General features: G+C 49.6%; 1 protein-coding gene across 3 annotated transcripts in view; it reads right to left on the minus strand.

The window, feature by feature from the left end:
• Gusb (glucuronidase beta) overlaps window positions 1-11,955 on the minus strand; it is a 13,769-nt gene extending 1,814 nt beyond the window's left edge. Inside the window, exons 1-10 of one of the 3 annotated variants that reach the window (XM_021163750.2) lie at window positions 11,512-11,955; window positions 9,683-9,868; window positions 9,287-9,468; window positions 8,839-8,981; window positions 8,256-8,443; window positions 7,465-7,608; window positions 7,072-7,250; window positions 6,835-6,981; window positions 4,737-4,821; window positions 2,872-3,048 (exon numbers count right to left, since the gene is read on the minus strand). In XM_021163750.2, coding sequence (XP_021019409.1) covers window positions 2,872-3,048; window positions 4,737-4,821; window positions 6,835-6,981; window positions 7,072-7,250; window positions 7,465-7,608; window positions 8,256-8,443; window positions 8,839-8,981; window positions 9,287-9,468; window positions 9,683-9,868; window positions 11,512-11,721 — 1,641 coding nt within the window. In that variant the 5' untranslated portion in view covers window positions 11,722-11,955. The other 2 variants (XM_021163751.2, XM_021163753.2) reach the window with 2 other exon arrangements.
• Window positions 11,956-12,278: the final 323 nt, after the last annotated feature.

The raw sequence follows: 12,278 nt of genomic DNA on the forward strand, positions 1-12,278 counted from the left end.
ACTAACTAGGGCTACACTGTGAGACCCCGTCTTAAGAACAATCTTTGAAAGTGTAAAAACCTATAGGGTGGTGGTGAGACACATCTTTAATCTCAGCACTCAGGAGGCAGAGGCAGGAGGATTTCTGTGAGTTGGAGGCCAGCCTGGTGTACAGATCAAGTGCCAGGACAGCCAGGGCTACACAGAGGAACCCTGCCTGGAAAACCAAACAAGAAAGTAAAAACATTAATTAGTAAATGTGTTTGTCATAACTCTTCATTTGCCTGTGTTGGGAATCAGGTGTTGCTTAATTTTATGCTACCTTAATCGAGTCAGGGTCTCTTGCTATTTCAGCAAGCCTGGTGAGACATTCAGCTCTGGGGATCCCATCTCCTCCTCCAGGGCACTGGGGTGAAAGGAACGCTGCCACACCAGCCTTGCACAGAACAAGTACATTCCCTTCTAAAGGCACAGTCCTCCAGCTGTTCTTAAAGCTGAAGAACTCTGGGAGTAAAACTATGTTTAACTCAACTCTAGAGAAGTTTGGGTGGGGTGTGTGTGTGTGTGTGTGTGTGTCTTAAAATAGGGGGTGGGTCTTTCAAGATAGGATCTTACCACATAGCCTGGATGTAACCCAGGCTGGCCTCGAAGGCAGACTCATCCAGACCTAACTCCTGTGTGTGGAACTAGGACTGACTTTTGTTGGGGCTGGAGAGATGGCTTGGTGCTTAAGAGCACTAGCTGTCCTTCCAAAGGACCCAGGTTCCATTTCGACCACCCACACGGTAGCGCACAACTATCTGCAACTCCAGTTCCAGGGAATCATCTGCTCCCCTCACACTAACATATATGCAGGCAAAACACTAGTGTGCAAAATACATACATACATACATAACATACATAAACAAAACAAGTTAAAAAGAGGGTATACTGTCCTCACAGAGGCCAGGTTCAGTTCCCAGCACCCGAGGTGGCTGAAAATCACTTGTGATTCCAGCTCCAGGGGAGTCTGATACCTCTACCCTCAGTGAGTACCCAGACACACGTACATATCCAGACAGACACACAGACATACACATAATGAATTCTTTTTTTAAAAAATCTTGTGTATGACGTAGGTACTCATGTGTATGAATATGAACAGGTATATGCTTGTAGAAGTCTTCAATTTCCGGGCTGATGAGGTGGCTCAGTGGGTAAGAGCACTGACTGCTCTTCCTAAGGTCCTGAGTTCAAATCCCAGCCACCACATGATGGCTTACAACCACCGGTAATGAGATCTGACACCCTCTTCTGGTGCGTCTGAAGACAGCTACAGTGAACTTATAAATAATAATAAATAAATCTTTAAAAAAAAAAGTCTTCAACTTCCACTTCTTTTGAGATAAGGTCTCTAGCTCACCACCGTGTGTACACCACATGGCTGGCCTGAGAGCTAACGGATCTTTCTGTCTCTAATTCTCATCCTTTAATTAGGACAACAGAGTTACAGATGTGTGCCACTGCTCCCAGCATTATGTGGGTCCTAGGAAGGGGTGGGAGGACTTGAACTCAGCTCATCACACTTGTATAGCAAGCACTTTATCTCACAGAGCCCAGGCTGTCTGTCCTGCAACTCAACTGCCTCCACCCAAGTGGCAGTACAGACACAGGGCACTTTGCCCATCGTACTTTTTAATGGAAATAGTCCCATACCCACACTAATACAGTAGTCACAAGCCACACGTGGCTATCCAAATTAGGATCACACTAAACCAATTCAGTCGTATTGCCCACATTTCAAATTCCCTGTTGCTGTTTCCTGGCTGGTTGCTATCATTCTGGGGAGGACAGATAGAGACATTTCCATCATCACCAAGGATCTACCAACACCTGTCTCGACATAGGAAGAATTTTTTTTTTTTTTTTTTTTTTTTTTTTTAAAGATTTATTTATTTATTATATGTAAGTACACTGTAGCTGTCTTCAGACACTCCAGACACTCCAGAAGAGGGCGCCAGATCTCGTTACGGATGGTTGTGAGCCACCATGTGGTTGCTGGGATTTGAACTCTGGACCTTTGGAAGAGCAGTCGGGTGCTCTTACCCACTGAGCCATCTCACCAGCCCCTGTTTGTTTGTTTTGAGACAGGGTTTTCTGTATCCGAGACTGCCTCAGACTCATTACATAGGCAGGGATGACCCCGGATTTCTGATTCCAGGGCTAGTACTATAGGCATGCATTAAGTACAGCTGGTCTAGGTAGTCCTGGGGTAGGATAGAGAGCTTTAGGCATGCTATACAAACACTCAGGCAACTGAGCTACCCTCTCCCAGGCTGAGAAATGATTTTAATAAAGATTTGTGCGTTTTTTTTTTAATTGTGCATCTGTGTGCACTACAGTCATGCAGGTACCCACAGATGCCTAAAAAGGGCATCAGATCCTCTGGAACTGGAGTTACAGGCAGTTTTAAAGTACCCAGTGTGGGTGCTGAGAACCAGACTGAGGTCCACCGGAAAGGCTGCAAGCGCTAACCACTGAGCCCACTCTCCTGCTCACAGGCTCATTTTATAAAGTTGCCATTGGGCCAGGTGCAGAGGGACGCCTGTCATCTCGGCCCTCCAGAGGCTAAGGGAGATTGTGAATCTGAGGCCAGCCTCGGCATTGAACGGAGGCTTTCTTAGGAAAAAAGAAACGCAGAACAAAAAAATGCAGGGTGGAAACATTAAAGAATGGGCTGTCTCTGGGATGCGCAGGAGCCAAACAGAGGCCTGCGTGCAGCAGCCAAAGTGTGTAGGCTTAGAGAGGTGCCTGGGAGCTGAGGCCGGGTCACTGGCAGGGAAAGGGAAAAGAGGTAAGTAACTAAGTACCCATTGCCATCGTGACAGCGTGAATTTATAATTCACCGCTTACCTCGTGAATCCCTGGGATTGTGTCTGCTCCATACTCGCTCTGGATAATCGGCTTCTGATGCGTCTTATACCAGTTCTCAAACTGGCTATTCAGCTGTGGCTGAATCACCTCCACATGCCCATAGTCATGATACCAAGAAAAGTAGCTGTTTACACAGATAACATCCACGTACGGGGCCTAAGACAAGAGTGGTCGAGTGAATTTACCCCTCACACACTGAGGTCAGAATAGTCACATGCAAATGACACAGGTTAGCCCGCCCCACCCAGGAAATAAAGTCAAGACCAGACCCAAACGGGGCTAATATATAATACTGGGGCTAAGGCTGCTGACTGGGTCATGACTGGAAGCAAAGCCACCATCCATCCACCCCCTGACTTTGTTGGATTTTACTTCATTCTAGTTCTGTTCCTGATCTCCTGTGGCCTTGCCTGGGGATGTGATCCAACAGGGAGAGTGGATAAGTTTTTCTCTTCGGAGTTCAGACTTATATATAGGCCAAACTGGCCTTAAACTTCTATGTGTCCAAGGCTGGCCTTGAACTGATGACCCACTGGCCTCTACCTCACAAGTGCTAGGGACCACAGGTGTGCACTGCTCACACCTACCTTTCTGCCTCCCTGGGGACCCAAGTCCAGGGTTTTGGGAATTCGAGGCAAACATTCATCAATTGAGCTACATCTCCTGGTCCTTAAATTAGGGCCAAGCATTGGAGGGGTGGGGGTACAAGCCAAGGGCTTGCATGTGCTGAGCACAAGCTGTACCACCGAGCCATGTCTCCAGTCTCCTCTGATTTATAATTGAGAAGGTAATGCTGTGAGTGGCTAGATTTCTTCCCAGACACTGGTGGGGGTGTCCATGGGACAGGGATAGGTATGGTCTAAACAGCATCAAAGAGTTCTGAGTCTACAGAGCTGACTCTGTGGTTAAGAGCACTGGCTGCTCTTCCAGGTTCAATCTGCAGCTCGCAGCAGTCAGTCAACACCCTCACACATGCAGGCAAAGCACCAATGCACATAAAATTAAAAAAAAAAAAAAAAAAAAGTTCCATGTCTAGCTAGCTAGCCTCCAGTGTCACCCAAGCATGTCTCTCTAGAAACAACGCTCAATTTCAAAACCGCCCTTGGAATGATGAGGTCTTTCCAAGGGACCACAGACCCTCTCCAGGCTGTGGTGACTGGATGAAGTAGCCACTTAGTAAAGCACGCTCTAGGGAAAGAGGTCAGGCATGGGTCGGCCAGCAAAGCCTTCCGAGTCCACACAGAAGTTAGGGCAAGCACTAGAGCGGCCAGGCTAGGGCACCTGGGCCTCACTGCAACCTCTGCTTCTTTGAAGGGTGGGTTCTAGAGACACAGAGAAGCCAGGGCTAACAAGGGCTCTTGTTATTTTAACTTATTAGTTTTAAATAGTTAACTATTTTAATTAGTTAGCTATTTTAACTAGTTAACTATTTTAACTATTACTTTTAACTATTTTTAGAAAATTTATAAATGGCTGTTTCCCCTTTTATATGTGCATGAAGAGGTGTCAGGTCCCCCGGGACTGATGGCTATGAGTCACCATCATGTGGGGACTGGGACCCGTACTCTGGCCCTCTGTAAGAGCAACAAGTACTCTTGACTACCAGACCTTTTCTCTTGTCAGGGTTAAACAAGTATATTGTCCTGGATCCAGTCCAGCCTTCTTGGGGTTAGAAGCCACATTGGCTACGCCATGTGAGTTAACAGGAAGTTAGTCCCTTTAACCCAGAAGCCGACTCATGAAACGGCTGGACTGGCCACTGCTGCTTAGCTGGTAGTAAGCACAAGCCTAAAGACCAAGCAGAGGTGTGGAGTGTGGAGACCACCCCCCCACTCCAGGCTCACCCCCAGGTCTGCATCATATTTGGCGTTGCTCACAAAGGTCACAGGACGGGTGAGGTCCAGGGCTTTGGTGTGGGTGATCAGCGTCCTGTCCATGAAAGGCAGAAGACAGGCTCATCAGTCTGGAAAGGGCTCTCAGACACCTGTCTCTTTCCCTTTCCTTCCCGTCTTCCCCATCAGTGGTGGCTCACAGCTAACACTGTGGCTGTCCGGAGCCATGAGAGTAGAGATGAATACAAACCAAAATGGCAAGAGGTGGTGGCAGCAATAAAAGGGGGTGTGGCTCCCTGTAAGGCTGTGGGTGGAGGTGCATGATTTAAATTAAGAGTCAGGGAAGCCTCTTGAAGGAAAGGCATTAGTGTTGAATTGAATTAACAATTGAGCCAGGAGGAATGGAGAGGAGAGGACCCAATAGAATGGCTAGTCTAGGGTTAGGATTCCTAACAGCAAAATTCCAGTTACGATGTAGCACCAAAAAATACTTTTATGTTTGGGGGGCGGGGGGGTCACCACAACATGAGGAACTGTATTAAAGGGCCGCAGCGTTAGGAAGGCTGAGAACGGCCGATTAAGAAGCTTTGGTTGCCTCTATGTGACAAGCAGTATAATTCATCCAGAAGGCTGTGACAGTCTAATGGCAGATGAAGGACTGTGGCTGAAGATGGAGCTCGATGGGAGAGCACGGCCTAGCATGCACAGGCAAGGCCCTGAACTGGATCCCCAGCACCAGAAAATACATTTAAAACATTTTGTCTCATTAGTTCCCACTGGGGCTGGAGAGATGGCTCAGCGCTTAAGAGCACTGACTGCTCTTCCTAAAGGTTCTGAGTTCAAATCCCAGCAAGTATGTGATGGCTGACGACCTTCTGTAACAGAGGCCAGTGCCCTCTTTGGGTGTGTCTGAAGAAAGCTACAGTGTACTCACATTCATTAAATAAATAAATTCAATCAATAATCAATCAATCAATCGGTTTTATACACGTGAACACAAAGCATCACAAAGTGGTTTCCTATAGTTTTAGCATGCGTTTCCATCTAGAATGAATGAATGAATGTCAGGTGTGAGAGAGCACACTGCAATTCTAGCACTGAGTAGGAGGCAGAGACAGGAGGAATAGGAATTCAAGGCCAGCCTTAGCTACCTAGCAAACTTGAGACCAGCCTGTGCTATTTGATTGAGATCTTGTCTGGAAAAAAATAGAGAAGCGGGAGAAGTGACCTGGCCCTTAGTGCCAAGCCCAGTGATCAGAGTTCAAGCCTGGGGACTTCCATGGTAGAAGGAGAGGACCGGTTCCTATAAGCTGTCCTTTAACCTCCACCTGTGTGTCATGGCACACACAGAAATAAATTAAAAATCAATCTCAAAAAAAAAAAAAAAAATCCAGCTGGGCGTGGTGGCACTCACCTTTAATCCCAGCCCTTGGGAGACAGAGGCAGGCAGATTTCTGAGTTTGAGGCCATTCCTGGTCTACAAAGTGAGTACCAGGACAGCAAGGGCTATACAGAGAAACCCTGCCTCAAAAAGAAAAAAAAAAATCCACTTGGTAGATCATGCGTGTAATCCCAGAATCTCAGAAGTTGGGACCAACGGGATCAGTGCCAGTTTGAGGCCAGCCAGGGAAACCCAGCAAAGCCCCTATCTCAAAAATAAATTTACTAAAATTACAGAAAATCCAAAGTTCTGCCGAATGGTGGTAACACATGGCTTTCATCAGAGCCATAGGAAGGCAGAGGCAGGCAGATCTCTGTGGGTTCGAGGCCAGCCTGGTCTACAGAGCTAGTTCCAGGACAGCCAGGGCTACACAGAGAAACCCTGTCTTGAACAAAACAAAACAAAACAAAAACAACTCCACAATTGTGTGAATCAAGGAAACTCGGGATTTCATCTCAAGTATGATCAGGAGGGTCAATGGGTAGAAAACCCACAATTTTGGTGGGTTGATTTGGGTCTCCAGTAGTGATGAAGGGGATACTGACATCACAGCACCTATCCACCTGGTTATGGTTGACTTCCATGGTCCCGGCTGCCTACAGAGGCTGACCCAGGCCAAAGCGCTAAGGCCAGAGGCCCGACTCAGCCCAGGGAAGAAAGAGCACTCACTTGAAGTAATATGCGGCAGGTTTCAGAGCAGAGGAAGGCTCATTAGCCACAGACCACATCACAACCGCAGGGTGATTTTTGTCCCGGCGAATCAGCTCCTCCATCACCTCTAGGTGGTGCCGAAGGGACTCGTTGCCAAAACTCTGACTGTGGAGGCAGAGAGGAAAAGGTCACCAAAGGCTCGAAGACAAGGTAGGGAAGCTGGGCAGTGTAGAAGGCGAGGGGGCGGGCACTCACGGTAGCACAATGCCCACACCGGGACACTCATCGATGACCACAATCCCGTATCGGTCACAGAGCTGAAGTACCTCCTCTGAGTAGGGATAGTGGCTGGTACGAAAGGAATTTGCCCCGAGCCAACGGAGCAGGTTGAAATCCTTTACCAGCAGCGGCCAGTCGAAGCCTTTCCCTCGGATCTAGGAGACAGCAGGGCTGCGTGACCTCTACCCTTGTGACTGGAGAGTTCGCACTTTCTTCTAAAGCCCCGCCCCTGGACTCAGCCCTTCCACCCTATGTAGGCTCACCACAAACAGCAGCACACGATGCTGTCTTCCCAGGGCACAGAGGTAGGGGAAGGAGATATCAATGACTCCCAACATGCCACACATTGATGCCACAGCTCCAACTCACATCTGAATCCTCGTGCTTGTTGACCCCGTGGAAATAGAAGGGCTTCCCGTTTATGAGGAACTTGCTCTTTGTGACAGCCACTGTTCGAATCCCGACAGGGAGGGTGTAGTAATCAGTCACAGACTCAGTTGTTGTCACCTTCACCTAGGAGAGCCAATGTGGCAGGCAAGAACATCCAGGTGGACTGAGCGTCACCCAACAGGAAGGCCTCGCCCCACACCACTGGAGGTTTTTTTTTTTTTTTTTTTTTTTAAATAGAGTCTCATGTAGCTCAGGCTGGCCTCACTTGTAGCTAAGGATGTCCTGGAACTCCATAGACAAGGCTGGCTCCAATTTATAGAGATCCACCTGCCTCCGCTCCCAAATTCTGGGATTAAAAGTATGTGCCACCACAGCTCGGCTGGTTTTGGGTTTTGTTTTGTTGGGAGGTGGGGGTTGGAGGGACACACTGATTGTTTGAGACAGGGTCTCACTCTGTAGCTCTGGTTGTCTTGGAATTCACTAGGGAGACCAGGCTAACCTCAGCTACTGCTTGTTTGATTCTATTCTCCAATACCCCTGGGGCTTACGTATCCCACAAGCCTGCACTTGAGATGCAGAAATGACAGTCTCTGTCTTTAACCAAAACATGATCTCAGGGCCTTCACAATTCACAGCTGGACTCTCCCACAAAGTGACTGAAAAAGCCAGAAATCTCAGACAGTACCCACTTAGCTACCTGTCCTGGTTGCCTGCTGTCACCAGGTGGCAGCAAAGGACCTTCCTTAGCCCCAGTCCCACATCACCGTTACCTCCAAGGAGTACATGTAGGCTGGATGCTCATGCATCAGGTAAGGCCACCAGAGGTTGGCACTGGGCACCTGAAGTTGACCCTGGTTCCCTGTTCCATGGGCCACGACTTTGCCATCTTCATCCAAAAGTTGTACTTCTAGCTGGAAATGTTCACTGCCCTGCACAGAAATCCAGTAGTTCACCAGCCCTGTGGGACAGAAACAGATATCATACCAGACCCAGAAGTCCCCTTAGGTCCCAAGACAATAGCGAACAACTGCTTGTCCTTTTATTTATTTAGTTTTTTAAATCTTACTGTGCAGAAATTAGGAGTTACAGGGAGGAAGGAAGTGACCCAATATTTTGAGTGATGTCACTTTAGACAAGACCCCACTTGTCATTTGTCCTCACTTCCTTGCAAAGGAAGACCCACCAGAAAGGTGTCAGCTTGGGCAGTCTGAGTCTTATCTTCTGAGGATAATGAGGCAGGGGAGGGCTAAAAGATGCTTGAAGCCTTTTTCTCCTTAGGGATTTTTTTCCTCTTGGGAATTGAGATAAAAATGGACCCAGCTTAGCACAGAGCCTCCTGCTGGGATTCCTCACCGATGTCTTGCTCCACATTAGTGACCACAGTGATATCATCGATGTAAGTCATAGGGGTGGTGTAGAGGACCACAGATCGATGCAGTCCCGCATAGTTGAAGAAGTCAAAGTTTGTGTTCTGGACAAAGTAACCCTTGGGATACCTAGGGTGGGAAAACAAAGGTCCATTATCTGTGTGGCTTTTTAAATCCGCCTCCTCTGTGTGTGTGTGTGTGTGTGTGTGTGTGTGTGTGTGTACCACATGTGCAGATCAGAAGACAACCTCAGGCACTGGTTCTACCTTCTACCCCTAGACAGGATCTCTTGATCTAGCTGGCCTGAGAACTTCCAGCAATCACTTTCCCTCCTAGCATGCGACCCCGGTCTCATCAGATCCAGGGCTAGAATCATTCTCCCTATGGGGAAGTCTGCTGGGCAGGAGAGGGGGGAGAGGAAGGATGCTGCTCACATGGAGGTGTCAGTCTTGTAGACGATGGTCCCCGGTGGAAGGGTATGAGGGGTCAGTGTGTTGTTGATGGCGATCGTGATCCGGCAGGTGGTCAGGGGCCCACTCTGGACCAGCTTGCTAATGTCAGCCTCAAAGGGGAGGTGACCTCCCTCATGTTCCACCACATGAATCCCATTCACCCACTGCAGACACAAGGAGAGATGAGCAGAGGGTAAATGGCCACAGGGCTCTGCTGTCTGTCTCGGGTACCCCCTTCCAGAAGAGGGTCCCCGCCATCAGATGGAAGAATGGTGTTCTAATGGAGCCCACAAAGTAACCCTTCTCCGACCCATGACACAGAGCCCTTCTGGACAGCCCAGACTGCCTTGCCCCCAGCCAACCTCTCCCTATACTGACCACAACTGCATAATAATGGGCACTGTTGATCCTCAACACCACTCTCATGTCGGTGTCTTGGGTCCATCGCCATGGCAGGATTGCTTCCCGTTCATACCACACCCAGCCAATAAAGTCCCGAAGCGCTGCTTCTTGGGTGATGTCATTGAAGCTAGAAGGGACAGGCATGTCCAAGATTGGGCCCGACTAGAGAAAGAAGAAGTGGAGTCACGCGCTGGGGATGTGGCTCAGCTGGTAAAGCCCTGGCCTACCACGGATGAAATCCTGTGTTCCGACTCCAGCATTCCATAAGCCAATCATGGCGGAGCACACCAGTAATCCTAGCAGATGAGAGGTGCAGCCAGGAAGATGGACGTTCAGGGTCATTCCCTGGCTATCCTCTGCTTCATAGTATATCTGAGGCTGACCCGAGGATACAGGAGACTCTGGCTAAAGAGAAGGATTGGGTCTATTCTTCACGACTGCGCCTCCAGCACCCTAGAGAACCATAGGGGACACAGGGGAGAGACTGTAAAATACTGGCTGCATCCACAAGTGAACTCTGCAGGACAGTTGATGGCAAAAGACTGTTCAAACCAAGTTCTTTCTCAGGGCAGATAGTACCAGAGCCAAGATTTCCATGGAAAGAGCCACAGGCCAGTCTAAAACAGGAAAGACCAGACCCTGACATAAAAGGCAGGTGACCATTGCCACAAGGAGGAAGGCCAACAGCAGGGAACAGGGGCCCCCAAGGAAACAGAGAAGGCCTGCGGTGGCAGTGTCCCCTCCTTACTTCCTCTTTTGCTGAATGCTGGGCAGTGCCGTTGAAAACGGAGAGTCTAAGCCAGGTGTGGTGGTTCAACTCTAGCAACCGGGGAGGCTAAGGGAGCCACATGGCTAGGAGTCGGAGGTTAATGTGGGTCGCTGTCTCAAACACACACACACACACAGCTGGTGAGATGACTCGGTGGGTTAAAGGCACTAGCCACTAAGCCTGATGACCTGAGTTACATCCCTGGTGACCTAGGAGAGACCAGACCCCAGCAAGTTATCCTCCAACCTCCACATGTACCGTGTAGCACACGGGTGCCCCCCCACACACACACACATAAATAATAAACAAAGAGAGAGAAGAGACGAGGAAGAGGAGAGAGCCCAATAGGAAACGAGGTAGGATGAATGAATGAAATCTGAGAGAGGAGGAGACTGTGAGCACACAGGTTTGCTTCAACCTGCTTCTGTGCCAACCCTACCTAGGTAGGAAAGGAGAGCAGGGATGAGGGTCCTCTGCTAGCTCTGTGCAAAGTCACATTTGCTCCCCCTCCTCTACCCCCGCCCCCAAATCCCTGTGGTGGGTAGCATCTCCTAGGATTCTACTTTTCACAAGATGGGAAAGAGCATGGGAGGTATGTGCACCGGGATGCTGGAGGCGTGTGTACAAACATCTCCTACAACACTCGGGAAAGTTAAAGTGGGAGCAAGAGATTCACCCGGATATCCAGGCCAGCCTAGGTTATATAAGGAGACACAGCCTCAAAACATAAACAAAAGGCTCAGTAGTGACAAGCACACACAGGGCCCTTGGTTCAAGTTCCAGCACTATGAAGTAAAATTAAAAGCTTAAAAAAAAAAAAAAATCCATTGCCTGGGGCAGCGCCTGCCTAGCAGAAGCCATGCGGTTCTCAGCATGCCAGGTCCCACTTCCTCCTCTGGTCGCTCCCCTCCCCAGCCTGCAAACCCATATTAACCTCCTCTAGGTGAGCACAAGGGGATCTCCAGGTACAGGCATCCCTCCGCCCATCCCCTGACTTCTGGAAGCTTCCAGACCCCGGGTTCCAGGGAGCGCGCACCTCCCGTAGCGGCTGCCGGTACCATTGCTGCTCGAAGCCCTGCAGCCGATTGTTGGAGAGGTCGGCGCGGAAGTGCCACAGTCCGTCCAGAGCCTTGAGCTCCCGCGACGGGCTCTCCTTCGGGAACAGCATCCCGCCCTTCAGAGCCAGCGCGCAGCTGCACAGCAGCTGGCCCAGCGCGACCCAACACGCACTCCATTTTAGGGACATACTGGCCAGGCTGCCCACCGACCAGCGGCTGGGCTTTTTAGCCTCCTCTCTGGGAGGGCAGAGGCGGGACCTGGGAGAGTCACATGTTCTCTAGAGAAGCCGCCTGCGCCAACTTGGTTGAGGGCAAGCGCTTGCACAGCTGCTGGCTCAAGGCTATCTAGAGGCCCCAAGGCTGGACTCTGCAGAAAGAGGAAGTCCCAAAGACTTGAAGTCCTGGATCGTTTCCCCATATGCCTGACGTCAGCCGCTGCCTGCCTCACATCTATTAATATCTCCCCCTCCTTCCCTCACACTTTGGGGCTTGCCTCTCAGGACCACTAGGCTAAGATCTGAAAGAAGCCCTGAAGTCCCTGATCCCACTGTTTCTTCACAACTCCTGTGAAAGGATGAGAGTTCAAAAGAGACACTGAGAAGGATTTGGGGAGTTTGTTAAAGGCGTTATTAAAGCCTGGAAAGGACACGCAGGCAGGTTCGAAGCGAGGTCTCTTCTTAGAGGTCTCTGAGGAAGGGAGTAGAACTGACAGCACTGGCCATGAAAGAAGTGTCTCCTGGACCTG

Source organism: Mus caroli, chromosome 5, assembly GCF_900094665.2.
Source record: "Mus caroli chromosome 5, CAROLI_EIJ_v1.1, whole genome shotgun sequence".
Lineage (NCBI taxonomy): Eukaryota > Metazoa > Chordata > Mammalia > Rodentia > Muridae > Mus > Mus caroli.